Source organism: Penicillium verrucosum, assembly GCF_028828655.1.
Source record: "Penicillium verrucosum strain IBT 35672 chromosome Unknown utg000001l_segment0_segment0, whole genome shotgun sequence".
In the NCBI taxonomy this organism is placed as follows: Eukaryota; Fungi; Ascomycota; class Eurotiomycetes; order Eurotiales; family Aspergillaceae; genus Penicillium; species Penicillium verrucosum.
This window is the reverse complement of record NW_026643210.1, coordinates 10953262-10968033: the sequence shown is the minus strand read 5'-3', so window position 1 is coordinate 10968033 and position 14772 is coordinate 10953262. Positions and strand designations below refer to the sequence as shown.

Here is a 14772-nt window from a genome sequence, read left to right as displayed (position 1 = left end):
CAGCCAGTTCGGGGGTTTTGGCTAAGAGCACCGGTTAAATCCTTCTCGAAATCACGGGCCTCATGTTATTGCAGCCACTGACGGTCTTGCAATGCCACGCTAGTCGACACTTTGCCGTCTTACGGCCGATTCGACCTGCCCATACGGCTTGAAGAGAGAGGAAGACCACGCGCCACGAAGCTTGGTCGCAATGGGCTGATTGGGCTGATTACCTCATGTTTTCAGGTTTCAGACTTGATCACATACCCCATATACCCCCCATGGGGCTAAGTTCCCGGGGAAAACTGGTTGTTTTGAGCTCATTATCCGTACCCCCAGTGAATAAATACTCGCAGATCCCCTTCGAGACGTAAGGAACGTGCAGGGCATTTCTCCCAACGTTTGCCATTCTCTTTTTATTTTCCTTCATCTCCCGGAACTTGAGTTTTTCTGTATTATTTGTCCTTGTCCGTCTTTGTCGTAATACACAATGGTGGTTCCTCTCGCGGGAGAGACGGCCATCTCGGCCAAACGCGCTGAGCTTGCAGGCAAAAATGGGTTCAAGGGCCTGCTCAGTAACAAAAAGACAACATGTATTGGACTTTTCGCGTCACTAGGAGGTCTGGTCTATGGATGTAAGTCAACGACGCTATGGCAATGCCCTGTGAATATAATCTGATAGCGATGATGCAGACAACCAGGGAATGTTTGCTCAGGTTCTGACAATGCCGGCGTTCCAGGCAGCGGTATGTCTCTGGCCCGTTTAACCCGCCGCTGTGCACTGCTAACAGACTTTATTACATAGACTGGAGATTACGCGAAGGAAACGGGTATTAAGCAAGGAATGCTCACGTCCATCCTCGAACTTGGTGCTTGGGTGGGAACATTGGCAAACGGATATCTTGCCGATGCGCTCGGTCGTCGCCTGACTGTTTTGGTTGCCGTGGTAGTATTCTGCGTTGGTGTCATTGTTCAGGCCTGTACGGCGAACAAGGACTTTGTCTTCGGTGGTCGATTCGTGACTGGTCTGGGTGTTGGTAGTCTGAGTATGGTTGTGCCGCTGTATAATGCAGAGTTGGTGAGTGAACGCAACGGGAATGAGTTCTACGAAGGAACAGGCTAACGAAGACGGAAGGCACCACCGGAGATTCGTGGCTCGCTCGTCGCTGTGCAGCAACTCGCCATCACCTTTGGAATCATGGTCAGCTTCTGGGTACGTCGCGCATCCATTCTCGTGGAGTCTCTCAACCCTGACATTTGCAGATTGGCTATGGAACCAATTATATTGGCGGAACTGGGGCAACACAATCGGATGCTGCATGGTTGGTCCCAGTCTGTATTCAGATCCTGCCTGCTGTGGTCTTGGCTGTGGGCATGATGATGTTCATGCCGCAGTCCCCCGTCATCTCATGAACACTGGCCGCGAGGAAGAATGCCTACAAACCCTGGCCCGCTTGCGTAACGCACCTCCGGATGATTTGCTTGTTCGCATTGAGTTCCTTGAAATCAAGAGTTTGTACCTCTTCGAACGAGAGACAGCTGCCGAGAAGTATCCCGACTGGCAGGATGACTCGTTTTCCAGCCGCTTCAAGATTGGAGTTTATGATTACATGTCATTGATCACCGACAAGTCTCTATTTAAGCGCACGGCGACGGCGGTACGTTTGAATTATGTGATACTCCATGGATATTGCTGATGATATAATAGTGCATGATTATGGTGTTCCAACAATGGAATGGTGAGATTTGTGAAATCTGAAAAATTGAATTCATCACTGACATTATTACTTAGGCATCAACGCAATTAACTACTATGCGTAAGTTCCCGCAGATGCAGCCTTGTAGCGGGTTGATATGGGAAATCCACTATTTGATCCCATGTGCTTCTTGATGAGTTCACCTGCTGACACTTCGACAGACCATTCATCTTCAAGGAGATGCACCTAGGCGGCAACACAATCTCACTACTCGCCACCGGTGTGGTTGGAATTTTCGAGTTTGTCTTCACCATTCCCGCCGTCTTGTGGGTTGACAAGATTGGACGAAAGAAGATCTTGATTGCTGGCGCCATTGGAATGGCGTCCTGTCATTTCATTGTCGCAGGTATCATTGGCGCGTATCAGGGTAGATTCGAAGACCACGCCGCCGCTGGCTGGGTGGCCATTGTCTTTGTTTGGATTTTCATCATCAACTTCGCCTACTCATGGGGTATGTGCAAAAGTTCCTTGCGGGGAGAGAGACTCTGCTGACCATCGTTCCACTGCAGGACCTGTTGCGTGGATTGTTACATCCGAGGTATTCCCACTCAGCATGCGTGCCAAGGGTGTTAGTATGGGTGGTAGTAGTAACTGGGTAAGTGGCGAGATAGACTGTCAAGTTCGTTGAAAGTCCTCTAACCGAGTACTCTGCAGTTGAACAACTTCGCAGTCGGTACTGCTACATCTCCTTTCCTCCAAAAAAGCAATTTTGGTGCATTCATCTTCTTCGGATGCATCACGACCGTTGCTGTGTTCTATGTCATCTTCCTTGTGCCCGAAACCAAAGGTCGTACTCTTGAGGAGATGGACGAATTGTTCGGATCGGTCGGGTTGGCAGCTGCCGATAGTGGACGCAAGGAACGAATCGAACGTGAAATCGGCCTTCTTGCTCTTGTTGGAGCGGAGCCCTCCGACGAGAAGCACACTGAGGCTGGTATGTTTGAGGGCAAGGCCGAGGTGTCGAACCATGAGGATGTCGTGTCTAGCCCGAGGGATTAGACAGAGGTAAGCTGCCCTGAACATGGAGGAAGTTCTGTTAGGACAAGATCGACGATAGGTCGACATATTCAATACCTGCATTACATATATCTAGTTCTTGTACTCCGTGCTCTGTACGGAGTACTATAATATAACCCTTGACCTTTTATTCACTCCTTACCTATATGCATAACACTTATCACATGCACCTGATCACACATATATATATACAACATATATACAATATTACTCCGTATATATCGTATCATAAGACTAATGCCAAGTAAAAAGAGCCCAAATCACAGTTTTCAGCCCATTTCTATGTATAGAAACAGAAAAACCAGAAAAAAAAACAGAAAAACCGGGGGCCAAGGCTGATGGCGCACCAGTCACATTCAAAGAAGGTACTCCATGTTTGGGATATACTGACCCATCTCACTCATTTGTTTTTTTTTTGTTTTTCTTCTTTCTTTTCATCTTCTTCTGTTCTCAAACTATTTTCATCTCTCAAATCCATTTTCACAAACACCCTACAATTCAAAATGTCTACCACTACTTCTTCCACCACCTCATCCGTGAGCCCAACCAGCACTGCCTGCGGTGGCAGTGTTTGGGAAATTCCCACGACTGACGCAGCCTGTGCGGCCGTTATTAGCGGGAACATGACCGATGTGATGGATGATTGCTGCAAGAATGCAAAGGTCTCCAAGTACGATAACGACTGCGGCATCTACTGTCTTGCCCAGGGCCAAGATGTCAACAAGCTCCAGTCCTGCCTCACCAGCAAAAGTGGCAACTACCAGAACGTCTTCTGCAACGCCGCTCTCAATGCGACCGCTACTGCCACGGCCACCGACTCCAAGTCCACCTCCTCGGGTACGAGCACCAAATCATCTACCACCTCGACTTCCACAAACGCTGCTATTGTGAACCAGCCAATCTCCAAATCTGGTGTTGGACTTATTGCCCTTCTTTTCGGATCGACTTTGATGGCTGTTATTTCTTAACTCCATCCACCGATACCGATGGCTTGATTGGGAGGATTCAAGATTTAAAATGGCATGATATTTCTGTTTCTTCTAGCGAACGAGCGACCGGGTTTTCTTACTTCGCATCCTTTGAACATAATATTTTAATTTAATTCACAGGCCTAATTTGATATGCATTTATGGATTCCCCGTACTACAACATATATTATATTGTACAGTGGTCATTTAATTGTATTGGGCAAGAGTAGAACATGACATAATCGGATTATATCAGCTTCTGTTGCTCTACCCCTCTCTGCACTGACTCCATGGCTGTTACTTTGTAGACCAAAATATCACCAGATAAAGAATCTGAAAATGTCTTCAATCGTAAAAACTGTCGTTGCAACAGGCACATCGTCAGGCTTGGTAAAAGCCACATTCTCTTGGAATATCCAGACTCCAGCTAACATGGTGATAGGGATTTGAAGCAATCAAGCAGTTACTCCAGCAGACACAGCCGTACAGCTTCATCCTGGGTGTTCGTGATACAGAACAGACGCGTGTTGCGTACGATGAGCTGAAATTCGACACTTCAAAGCACAGCGTCTCTGTCTTGCCGCTCGATCTTTTGAATCTTAAGAGCGTCCAGTCCTTTGCCAAGCAAGCACTCTCTGAATTGGGCCAAAGGCCGTTGGACTATCTTTTCCTCGTTGCGGGTCTTGCTAGTAGCGCCGATGGACCAGGCCCTCATGGCTCGCAATGGTGCGAACCGTACGTGGTGAATCATCTGGGTATGTTAAACTTTGATCTATTAGCTACTAAAGAGAAGAGGCGAGGCTAGGAGGCTGGAGCTAACAATTCATGAATACCAACTCAGCCCAGCACTATCTGACCCATCATTTTGCTGGGACCCTGTCTGCCTCGCAATCGCGTATTGTCGTTGTATCCTCGGGTGCAATTCGGAATGTGAGAGGAGGCGACCCAAGTAAGTCTAGTCTAGTTCTCTCTTTTCAATCGTGTCGTTAAAGGCAAAGTTGTTCACAACGCTGACCTCATCTTAGGTACCCTTGATGTCGACCTAAAAGCAAACTCCGGCGCGGACACAAAAGTAGTGTACAGTGCATCGAAATTTACCCAACTTCTCGGTGCACACTACTGGCGTCGTAGCCTCCCGAATTGCAAAGTCGTGGCTGTCTCACCAGGTCTCATCCCCAACACCAAGCTTGCCCGGCATTCGGACTTAAAATTGACCATGGATATGCCCGATGCCAAGACAGTGCCAGAGGGTAAGAATCTTTGGAATTTGAATTTTAAATCCAAGACGATAGATATCTAATGATCAATAGGTGCCCAGAACATCCTCCGCGCGATCACGGCTGATAATCTCCCTGCTGATCCGGAACAAATCTTCTTGACTAGCTGGGGTGAATGGTGGCCCAAGGATGTCTATGCTTCCAGTCTTGATCCTGCGTTGCAAGATAAGTGGTGTTTGAGCAAGGAGGATATTGAGAAGTCCGAGCCTGTGTTCAAGGAATAAGGACCACATCTAACAGGTCTGCAAATACTGTATCCCAATAAGGCTTTTTGCTATGTCCAAGATTCTATTTCACGGGCAATGCATCCATTCGTTCGCGAATCGGAGAAAGTACATAGTTAGGTAGACATAAACGGGTCAAATTTATTCTTTGTGCACCAGTAGGCCTTCGAGTGGAAGTTTCCTTGGGCGCAGTGCCTCAAGCCAAGGCAAGCAATAAACAACTGCAAATCAAGATATGAAAAAAAAAAGAAACATATTACACAAATGTCAAGAAATCGAACCAGTCACAAGATTATTATATTTGCAAATATACGAAAGAATCTATGTGTATCTGACTAGTATATATGCGTACAAGAAGTGTCCAACCTGTCAGAACCAATCATAATCTGAAACAGACTGTGCATCATATCAGCAAGCAAGACTTGCAACCTACTCAGCGTTCGCAAGCTTGCGCAGGGTACCAAAGTTGGGCGATCCAAGACCAGAGACAGGGTCCCAGCCCTTGGTAGCATTCCAGCTAGCACCTGGAACCGACGGACCACCGTTAGCAGGGCCGCTGAAGCGGCCGTTACCATCGCAGCCGGTGCTACCACCGTGAACAATATCGTTGAGTCCGGCACGGCCTGTCGAGTACAGCCAGGGATTGAGGAATCCCAGAGGAGCCTTCTTAGCCTTGTGGCGTGCATCATTGAGTAGAGCGATGACTCCGGCAAAGGCAGGAGCTGAGCAGGATGTGCCGTCGACGCTGGACAACGAGCCCTTATCGTAGATGGCGAAGTTCTGACCTTGGGCTGAGACGTCGGGGAAGGCACGACCTTTGGGGTTGAAAAGGCCGGACCAGCGGTCGCCTATGGTCTCGAGGTATTCACTCACGGCATCTTCCTGCCATTTCGGGCGATCCCAGAGATCGGAGAAGCCGCCGGATGAGAAGTACACGGCCCTTTCGGGCGCGGTGTGGGTTGTGGCACCGACTGATGTTACCCATGGGCAGGCGGCGGGGAACTGCGGTGGGAAGCGGGTCGCGTTCTTGCCATCGTTTGTCTGGCATGCGGAGCCTACGCCGGAGTCGCCAGATGCGAAGATGACGGACACACCGCGGCTGCCGAGCTGCGAGTACAAGTTGCAAACGGTGCGGGCGTACTTCTCGGGAACGCTCTGGATATTGATATTAGAGGCTGACGAAAATCACGAAAAAGAAATAACTGGTGGTGGGTATCATACCTGCTCATCCTCGCCGTAAGAGGTGGAAATCACATGGGGAAGGTCCTTCTTGTCCATCTTGAGCACGTTCTGGAGGAATTCAAGGTATGGCTCGTTGTTGTTATTATTGGGATCAGGCTGGTCGAGATCCGGAACAAGTTCACCGCGGCCGCCAACGCTGAACTCTGTAACGGGAACGGGGGAGCTGACTCCAACAATGTACTGCAGGTCGAGGTTCGCCTCGCTGCTGCTACCCCTGGAGTTTTGATCATTACCACCGCCGTTATACTGAACGACGGAGAAGTTCTGGCCCTTGGCAAAGGGCGCGACATTCTTCTCAAAGAGTTCCAGATCGGAGTATCGTGCATACTCCTCTAGGTAGCTGGCAAACCCGACCTTGTTCCCATTGGTGGCGGAAGCCTTGTAGTCACCGACATTGTACAGATCCTTGAGACACTGGGGAGTGATGACGCTGTTGCAGTCCGGCTTAGTGGACATGGCATTGCCGCGGAAAGCCACGTCATTTTCCTTGACCTGGGTGTGCAATATGCCCCGTTGGGCGCGCAGCTGGCCAAAACGGGTGGTTGGCTGAATCATGTTAATGTGTGACACCAGAGGCTCCGGGACGGAGTACTTGAGTGTGCGAAGACGCTCTATTTTCTTGACACTGTTGGCGTAGAACTGGAAATTGGCTGCCAGCAGCTCATTTGCCGTCTCCACGGTAGTGTGAAAGGTCATCCAGTCGGCATCCTGTTCGATCTTGGTAATACCAGCACCTTCAAGCCAGTCGCGGATCGAGTCAGCGGACTCCGCACGGGGCTGCAGCATGCGCTTCATTTCCTCGTGGGTGTTGAAGTGGTTCCCGTAGCTGGGGTGATCAGGGGTTGACATTTCCATCACAGCCTCTTCGAATCCGGCAGCATCCCCCTGTGCCAGTGCAATCTGTAGCTTCAGGGGCTGATCAGCACGCGGTGTGCGAGAATATCTCCATCCTATGGTAGGTCAGCGTCCTCAATTCTGTCGGTTTAGTTTAGAACACCAATTACTCACCCTGAGGAACAGCAGACAAACTCTCAAATACATCAGCTGCAGCAGAGGATGCAAGAAGTGACAAGACCGCGAGCGACAATGCTCCACGGTTGAATAGAGATGCAATCATAATGGAAACGAGCGATATGAAGACACCCTGTCAGACACTGCTCGGGGCCTCCACACAGCGAATGCAGGAAGTATAAATAGTTCGACAGAAGGCTATCAATTATAAAGGAGGGGTAAATATCGTGAATAATTGGTGTTTATTATGGTTGCATTTGTGGGGGGAATGATAGGGCGACAAAGAATGTGTGTATTGAAGAAGTCCAAGATTAACCAGAATAAGACAACGTTCACAGGGACGGAGTGCTTCAATCGAAGTTTCACGTCATTCCCTTGGCATCGCTATAATTTCCACTGTTCCAGTGGGCCCTTGTTGAATGTCCGTTTGGTGAGACTGTTCTAAATCAATAATAATAATGGTAACGGCTGGGATTGCATTGCGTCTTCGGGATCTGGCTGCATAGCCCCATACTCGCGTCGCGATTAACGACCTTTCGCCAGCCGAGGAACAGCAGATTGTTAGTGATGTGATCGGTATGGAGATAAACCATTATGAGATGGATTGGGCGCGTCCGTCGGGGGTCCGTTTATGATCGGCAGGGGCTGACCCACTTGGGTCGAAGGAAACAATGTGAGGGGGCGTCCAGGGGGGGGGCTTGTATTGTCGGGTGGCTGGATGATTTGGCCTTAAAAATCAGATCAGCTCCAGTTCTGATTTATATGAAGCACACAGTTCATCTGCGATCAGGTCTGATCGATGGGAATCAGCTGGATGAGTTGTTCAATGATCAAAATCATTCTTCCCCTGCCAAGACTCTCGAGGGGAAAAAGTTGGGGATGTTGATCATGCACTGCTGCACTAGCTGATAGCCAATTAGGCTATCTCATAAAAAAAATCAAGATAGTCTTGCAAGGATGAGCACTAGGCTTCTGTGGCGCTGAAATGAACTGCAGCACTGTTGCAACCCGAATACATAACTATCGGTTTTGTTTGCATTGATATGCGCCGGAGTGCGCCGGAGTGCGTCGGGGGCTGGGACCAATACAAAACTCTAGTGTGTCAGTTGTCATAAGTTACATGTTGTATGTTGTAGGCACGGGAGACAGATATGTGGCTGGTGATCTTGGTCTTCCTTCGATGTGACATTTCAACCTTGGGTAAAAACGGCTGGGCAAAAATGCGAAGTAGGCAGGTGAAGAAATGTACGGAGTCCTCGGTATGTTTGCGTTTGTGACATATCAGGTCGAAATGACAGGTCCCGATGGCAATTATTGTCTCGCGATTTCATGTGTTGGACTCCATAACTAGTCCGGGCGATATTAAAATGTTGACTCCTTGGCTTCTTGGCAGGTTCAGGGTTGTAACCTTAGGCGGTACTCCGTTCTAGCTACTAGTATCCCGTGACACTGCCGAATTTACGTCTTCCTACCTTTTTTTTAATCAAAATAAAGAACCAAAAGAAGATAGATTATATCTAGAATCTCCTCGAAGTGTCTGGTAGAGCCAGTTGTTTCAATAATCTTGAAGTTTCTATGAGGAAGCACGTCAACCTGGGTTCAGATTTACAAAATCCAACCGGTATGGTTATGCATTAGTACACATATGTGATATACTACCTCAATATGTACATCTCTGCTTCACACACACCCACCCAAAAATAATAGGGCTTTATAAGCTTCATAAACAAAAAGGAAAATCTCAAGATATCACTTATTTGTCAACGATGACCGGAGCTTGAACAGCCGGGACAGGCTCATCAACACCGAGCTGATTCATTTCCAGATGGTGGGCGTAGACCATTGAGGCGATGGAATCTTCAGTCTGGAGATATGTTCGGTTGCCTTGAATGAACCAGAATGCAACAGCGATAACCAACATAACACCAAAGACGGCAATAGCGAAGTTCATATCGCTGGGCGCCGGGTTAGGGCCCCCAGGGAATAGGAAGAAAATTGTAGTGATGATACAATAGACGATGCTGACCCAATTCAACCACAGACCAATGCGACCGAGCTTGAATGGACCCGGAGGCAATTTCTCGCGGCCGGTGATGAGCAAGGCGAGAATGGGCATGGCATACGAGACAGTTAGGGCGATGGTGCTGACACTGAGAATCGCCTCGAGCACGGTGTTGGCGAATAGGTAGAGGATGCCAACGATACCGATGACGACGGCCTGGCCCCAGAGAGCGCGGGCTGGGACTTGCCACACAGGGTCGACGTGGCTGAAGTACTTGCTGAAGGGCACGCCACCGTCACGGGCAAAGCCCCAGGTCAAACGGGAGGCAGTAGTAAGGATACTGATTCCCTGGCCTACACCGTTGAAAATGAACAGTGCAATCAGTACTGCGGCCCCTTTCAGTCCAACCGTCTCGATCATAAGCTCCATGAAGGGGAGGTTGGCGTTGACGACACGGTCCACATTCTGGATGCAGAACAGACAGACCACCATGAAAATGAATCCAGTCACGGCACCGAACAAAACGGCCATCCAGATAACTCGTGGAGCATTCTTCCGAGGCGCAGGGATTTCCTCCACCATATGAATGACCGAATCGAACGCGGTCAACCCGTACGCTGCTTGTACCAACCCGGTGAACCAAACCACGCCGTCGCCCCAACCAGTCTCATTCTTCCAAGCACCAAACGCGAACGAAGCGGGCTGGAACGACAGATCGCTCTTGGTTCCGACCGAAATAAGTAGTACAAGAGAGAGAACAATAAACAGGCCGAAGAACCACACTCCAACAAAGTTGTTAAGCCAGGGCAAGATCTTCTCCTTGCGGCAGCTGACGACATTGATCAGTGTCAGCACAACGACCACTCCGATATATACAACAAAATTGAGCCAGCCCTTGTTGACTCCATCCCACTCGGGATCAAACATAGTCTTCATGCCCAGCAGGAATTCAGTCATGAAGGCAACCTGCGATGCAGTCAAGGTCCACCATCCAAATGTGTTGATCCATGCACACATGTATGAGACAAATCGACCCAATGGTGTATTCCACAGTCGATAAACCCAGTATGCCTGACCAAGGGCGGTGGGCATGCTGCTAGTCAATTCGCCCAGCGAGAGCGCAACACAGAGGTTGCATGCTGTGACAAGCACCAGACCCCAGAGGATAGTGATAGCACCACCATTGGTCAGACCGCTGCTGAGATCCTGAGCGAAGGTCGAGTAGGTTCCTTGGCCATGTCAGCACACTTTCGGGTTTCATCAGGTGGCCTAGCAAAAAGCTCAAACTTACCAAGTACACAAAAGGCGAGAGCCAGCATACTCCACATATCGAATTTTCGCGTCAGGGCCTGGGAATGGCCCAGGGCAGCGAGATCCTGGGCATCTTGCACATCTTGCACGTTCTGATCCGTCAGTGGTGGCTTGAGGGGTAGCGAATTGGACTCCAAATCCATGCCGTGGTAATTCAGCCGGAGGCAATGTATATCAACTCAGTGGGCAGGTAGGAGGGAAATGCGCCCATTTTCTGACTGAAGATCAACGAGAAACATGAGAGGGAGAAATGGTGATTTCTATATAGTTTTGATCTGGCGTCTGGCGTTTTCAGTCCGCCTTGACACCCCTCACGGATTAACTCTATTCAGGGAAAATACTTCGATAAAAAGTTGGAGACCCAATTGAGAATAGCCAGTAATGCGGTGGGTCTGATACTAGGCTTTGGTTGAATCAAAAGGATTGGTCATGGACTGGAGAGACGTTGATAATAGAAATCTGATTTTTTTGGGGGGGAGGTTTTTGCGGGGGAGTCACCTTCGGGAGGACTTCCCTTCAGTGGGCCGCCATAGCCTTCATAGATGTATCCACAAATCCACTCAGATAAAGAACTGGGGTACAATTGGCATTCAATTCATGTTGTTTAAAGTAAAATCTCGTATATATTTTGCAGCCTGTTCGCATGTACATACCATAATTTGTCATATGTGTTTCATAGCTCGGTGACAATCAACAGCTTCCTTTCTATATGGATATTCTTTGGAGTTCAATACAAATGCCAATCTCAGCAATAAATATACAAGGATGGCCTCCTAATTATCTTCCCGACATAAAAATCAATGGGCATTGTATATCAGCAATAACCAGTGGCGACGTTTGACCCAAAACGGCAAGTCCACGCGTGGCCGATAAGAATCAATGATTAGAGCTTTAGAGCGCGGCTCAATTCCGAGATCAAACATGCTTTGGTGTGTAAATAGACACCATAATAGTAACTGTAGAGCTGCATATCTGCATATCTGCATATCTGCATATCCGCATTTCATATGAGATATTAAACAGTATCAATCAAGGTGGAGTCAATTCCACATATGCACGATAGCCATTCCAACCGTGAACGTGTTGATATGAATGTAGATTGGATAGACCCGTTTAAATGAGATGATCAGCAGCTGGGGTTAGGTGGGAGGACCAAGCCCGATTCGTAACAGCATTCCCATCGAAAGGGGAAACCCGACACGATGGATTGCACTTTACAGCAGTAGTTTTGAGCTTCGAACCGGAAATTTGCCATCAAGGTCCACTTCTTCAGTTATTGATGCGTAATGAGAACAAAGAACTCTGGCTGTTAACGTTGTCGAATCTCCTCAGTTGGGCACCGTCCTCGCTATCCGCAAAGCTAAATCTGGCCCAGCTCAACTCAAAGGGAAGGATAAGGAGATGCAAGCACCGAGACACGGCGATGTAAGCCAATGAAGGACAGACCGTAGCACGCACGGTTGAGAAACAGCTCCGTGAACCCGGAAGGGTTCAATTTAATCATCGCCAAGGTGTGTCCGTAAGAGGCCGGCAAGCTCGATATCAATTGCATATCCCCAAAATCAGTTCATCGGAAGTGTATAGTCGTCTTCTGGCAGCTGTGAAGGCGAGGGATTGGAGCAATATTCAGTCATGGTACAGCAGCCTAGTCCCAACAGGGAGTATTGGACCTGGACATACTCCTGACAGGGCCACATGGTCGGATGGGTGGTTCTAGAATCGTTCTCGTACCTGACTATCTGCCGTGATTAGCGCAGTCAGCTCTTTGGTCAACCAGGTCAGCCATATCCCTCAATACTCCCTACTTGGAATTATGGGCAACCCCCGATGCTCTTTAAGCTTATTCCATCCGCTCCTCCTGGTCAAGGGCTGGGAGCCCAGTTCGTCGCTCGAGGCGCTACTAGCTCTATTGAACTTTCTTTGTCGATTGATCATGCCCGTTGACTATAAATCCAAAAGTTGAAGAGAGTTGACTATCATTCGGCGCTGCTTTCACCCGGTCAAGGTCGTGTCGAGAGCGACATGAAAGCCGAACCAAGGCCATGATACGAAGCGCATTCAGCATTGAGTTTGAAGGAATTCATCTTGCTAATCGATAGTGACCAGTCAGTCCAGGAGAGAGATTATAGGCAAACGAACAACATTTACAGAGTACATTGCAGGTATATATACCAGGATGGGCCCACCAAAATGCAACTATTTCCACTTTGGGAACCATCAGGCCATACCGCACACAATCAAGAAACGAGAACGTTTGAGCAAAATGAATTATCCGAGCCTTGGCAATTATATTAATGTTTTAGGATACTATCAATGAGGTATTCCCATTCATGTAGGGGAATCACAAGTCACAAAACACTTTTGTGGTCGCCACGACCGGAAAATCAAATCATATCTGAGGTGAGAGAGGGCGCCATTCGAGCCCAATTAACACTTGATCCGAACGCCTCCACCAGTCCACAAAAGAATAAACGAAAAACAAAGCAAAGGGACGAACGCCGACCGGGACCACGTTGTCCGGCTATTCTAAGAATGCAACGCTGGGTCGTGGTCATGAGAACAAGAAAGATATTGGAGCGGCAGCATCACCGTGGCATGATCGGCATGCACCTGATCATAATCGAGGGTTCTTGCCGTGTCGCCAGATTCCACCCGGTAGCAAGTTTTGCTTGAGCAGTGCGAGCTCCTTGTGCAGGGCCTGGTTCTCCTGCTGAATGCCATCGATGTAGGTAAGAGCATTGGTCAGAATTTCAGACTTTTTGAGAGACCCCGCGCCAACCTTGGCATGTTTTTGAACACCCGAGGGCGAGATGGCCTGCTCGAGGGAAACAAATTTGGCGTTCATGTTGGTGCGGTAGCGCTTTTCGATGATGTTGTGGGCGGCACGCTTGGCAGCATTCCGCATTTGGGGGTCTTGGCCGCCCGTTGAGGAGCGGTTGGAGTCTCGGGAAAAACTGCGGGTCTTGCGGGATGTGGAGGTTGTGGGTTTGGAGGGTTGAGGGGTAGCGATCTCTTCTTCTTTCATCTCTGGACTCGATGACCATCTTGTCGAAGATGAGCGAGTCTTGCTCTGTGGTTGAGGTTGGGAAGAGACGTAATTTGAAGATTGGTTTGTTGACTGGGTCTCGAACGCATTTGAGTCGATGGATTGGCGGGTAGGAGCGGATGGCCATGTTTGATCGTCACTTTCGAATTCCTTTGGGAAGATTAGCTCCTCTGTCAAGATACATTATTGGTGGGAGGTGGAGGGTCGTACCGATGATAGTGAAGCTGCATCCTCGGGCATGCTGAACCCACTGATCCCAGAGCTAGCAAAGGGGTCATTGAAGAGATCCTTGGACTCGAGATTCGTGAGACTGTCGGCGAAGTCGAATGAGACGGGCTCCATATCGGTGGGGTTGATGGAGAAGAGGTCAATGGCATTGTCATAGCTCCAGTTGGCAGCTAGAGGGTCGGGCCTTTCGAAGAAGTCGGCGGGTCGAGACTGGGGGCTCAGTTGTTGGCCGAGGTAGGTCCCCTGGTCTATAGAGAGATTGGGGATCTCATTGGATCGGTTGCAAGCCATGATACACATCTTGGATCATACGTTGGCCTCGAAGGCAATGGTAGGATTGGGATATATAGTAAGTTGGGAGAATTACTATAGGGAAAGGGTGGCGAGGGGGAGATTTATAAATAAATCAGAACTGAAGATCTTATGGAATAGCATATGGGTTTCGGCCGCGGGGCATTTATATAAACCCAGAGCGTGCCCCGAAAGGAAAAAAAAACCGAAAAAAAAAAACAGGGGTACGAAGGTGATCCGGAACAGACAAATTACACCTGTGTACCGAAATTGAACTGTGATGTCAGGTCTTGAAGGGACCCTATCGAAAATGGTCTAGCCTCCGCCTAGTCATTCGCTTGCATTTTGCTGTTCGGTGAAATCAACCCGAGTTTCTCCCCCCAAGGTGTTTAACGGCCGGCTCCGACGAGTCTGTAACG

General features: G+C 48.8%; 6 protein-coding genes across 6 annotated transcripts; 3 read left to right on the top strand and 3 right to left on the bottom strand.

Moving 5' to 3' along the window:
• Positions 1-469: 469 nt before the first annotated feature.
• N7516_004009 (uncharacterized protein) lies at positions 470-2735 on the top strand (the record flags this gene model as incomplete). The annotated part of the gene is made up of 11 exons (XM_057216729.1): positions 470-614; positions 673-725; positions 785-1057; positions 1115-1192; positions 1243-1315; positions 1375-1637; positions 1688-1718; positions 1772-1796; positions 1898-2187; positions 2246-2331; positions 2391-2735. 11 exons carry the CDS (start codon positions 470-472, stop codon positions 2733-2735), a joined length of 1662 nt encoding a protein of 553 aa, XP_057078612.1.
• Positions 2736-3256: 521 nt separating this feature from the next.
• On the top strand, positions 3257-3721 carry N7516_004008 (uncharacterized protein; the record flags this gene model as incomplete). The annotated part of the gene is made up of 1 exon (XM_057216728.1): positions 3257-3721. One exon carries the CDS (start codon positions 3257-3259, stop codon positions 3719-3721), a length of 465 nt encoding a protein of 154 aa, XP_057078611.1.
• A 339-nt stretch (positions 3722-4060) lies between these two features.
• On the top strand, positions 4061-5222 carry N7516_004007 (uncharacterized protein; the record flags this gene model as incomplete). The annotated part of the gene is made up of 5 exons (XM_057216727.1): positions 4061-4111; positions 4164-4476; positions 4563-4670; positions 4747-4971; positions 5032-5222. 5 exons carry the CDS (start codon positions 4061-4063, stop codon positions 5220-5222), a joined length of 888 nt encoding a protein of 295 aa, XP_057078610.1.
• A 429-nt stretch (positions 5223-5651) lies between these two features.
• Positions 5652-7581, bottom strand: N7516_004006 (S53 family peptidase; the record flags this gene model as incomplete). The annotated part of the gene is made up of 3 exons (XM_057216726.1): positions 5652-6377; positions 6444-7414; positions 7473-7581. 3 exons carry the CDS (start codon positions 7579-7581, stop codon positions 5652-5654), a joined length of 1806 nt encoding a protein of 601 aa, XP_057078609.1.
• A 1647-nt stretch (positions 7582-9228) lies between these two features.
• N7516_004005 (putative amino acid permease family protein) lies at positions 9229-10931 on the bottom strand (the record flags this gene model as incomplete). The annotated part of the gene is made up of 2 exons (XM_057216725.1): positions 9229-10706; positions 10769-10931. 2 exons carry the CDS (start codon positions 10929-10931, stop codon positions 9229-9231), a joined length of 1641 nt encoding a protein of 546 aa, XP_057078608.1.
• Positions 10932-13402: 2471 nt separating this feature from the next.
• Positions 13403-14362, bottom strand: N7516_004004 (uncharacterized protein; the record flags this gene model as incomplete). The annotated part of the gene is made up of 2 exons (XM_057216724.1): positions 13403-13984; positions 14045-14362. The coding sequence occupies 2 exons, from the start codon at positions 14360-14362 to the stop codon at positions 13403-13405; spliced, it is 900 nt and encodes a 299-aa protein (XP_057078607.1).
• Positions 14363-14772: the final 410 nt, after the last annotated feature.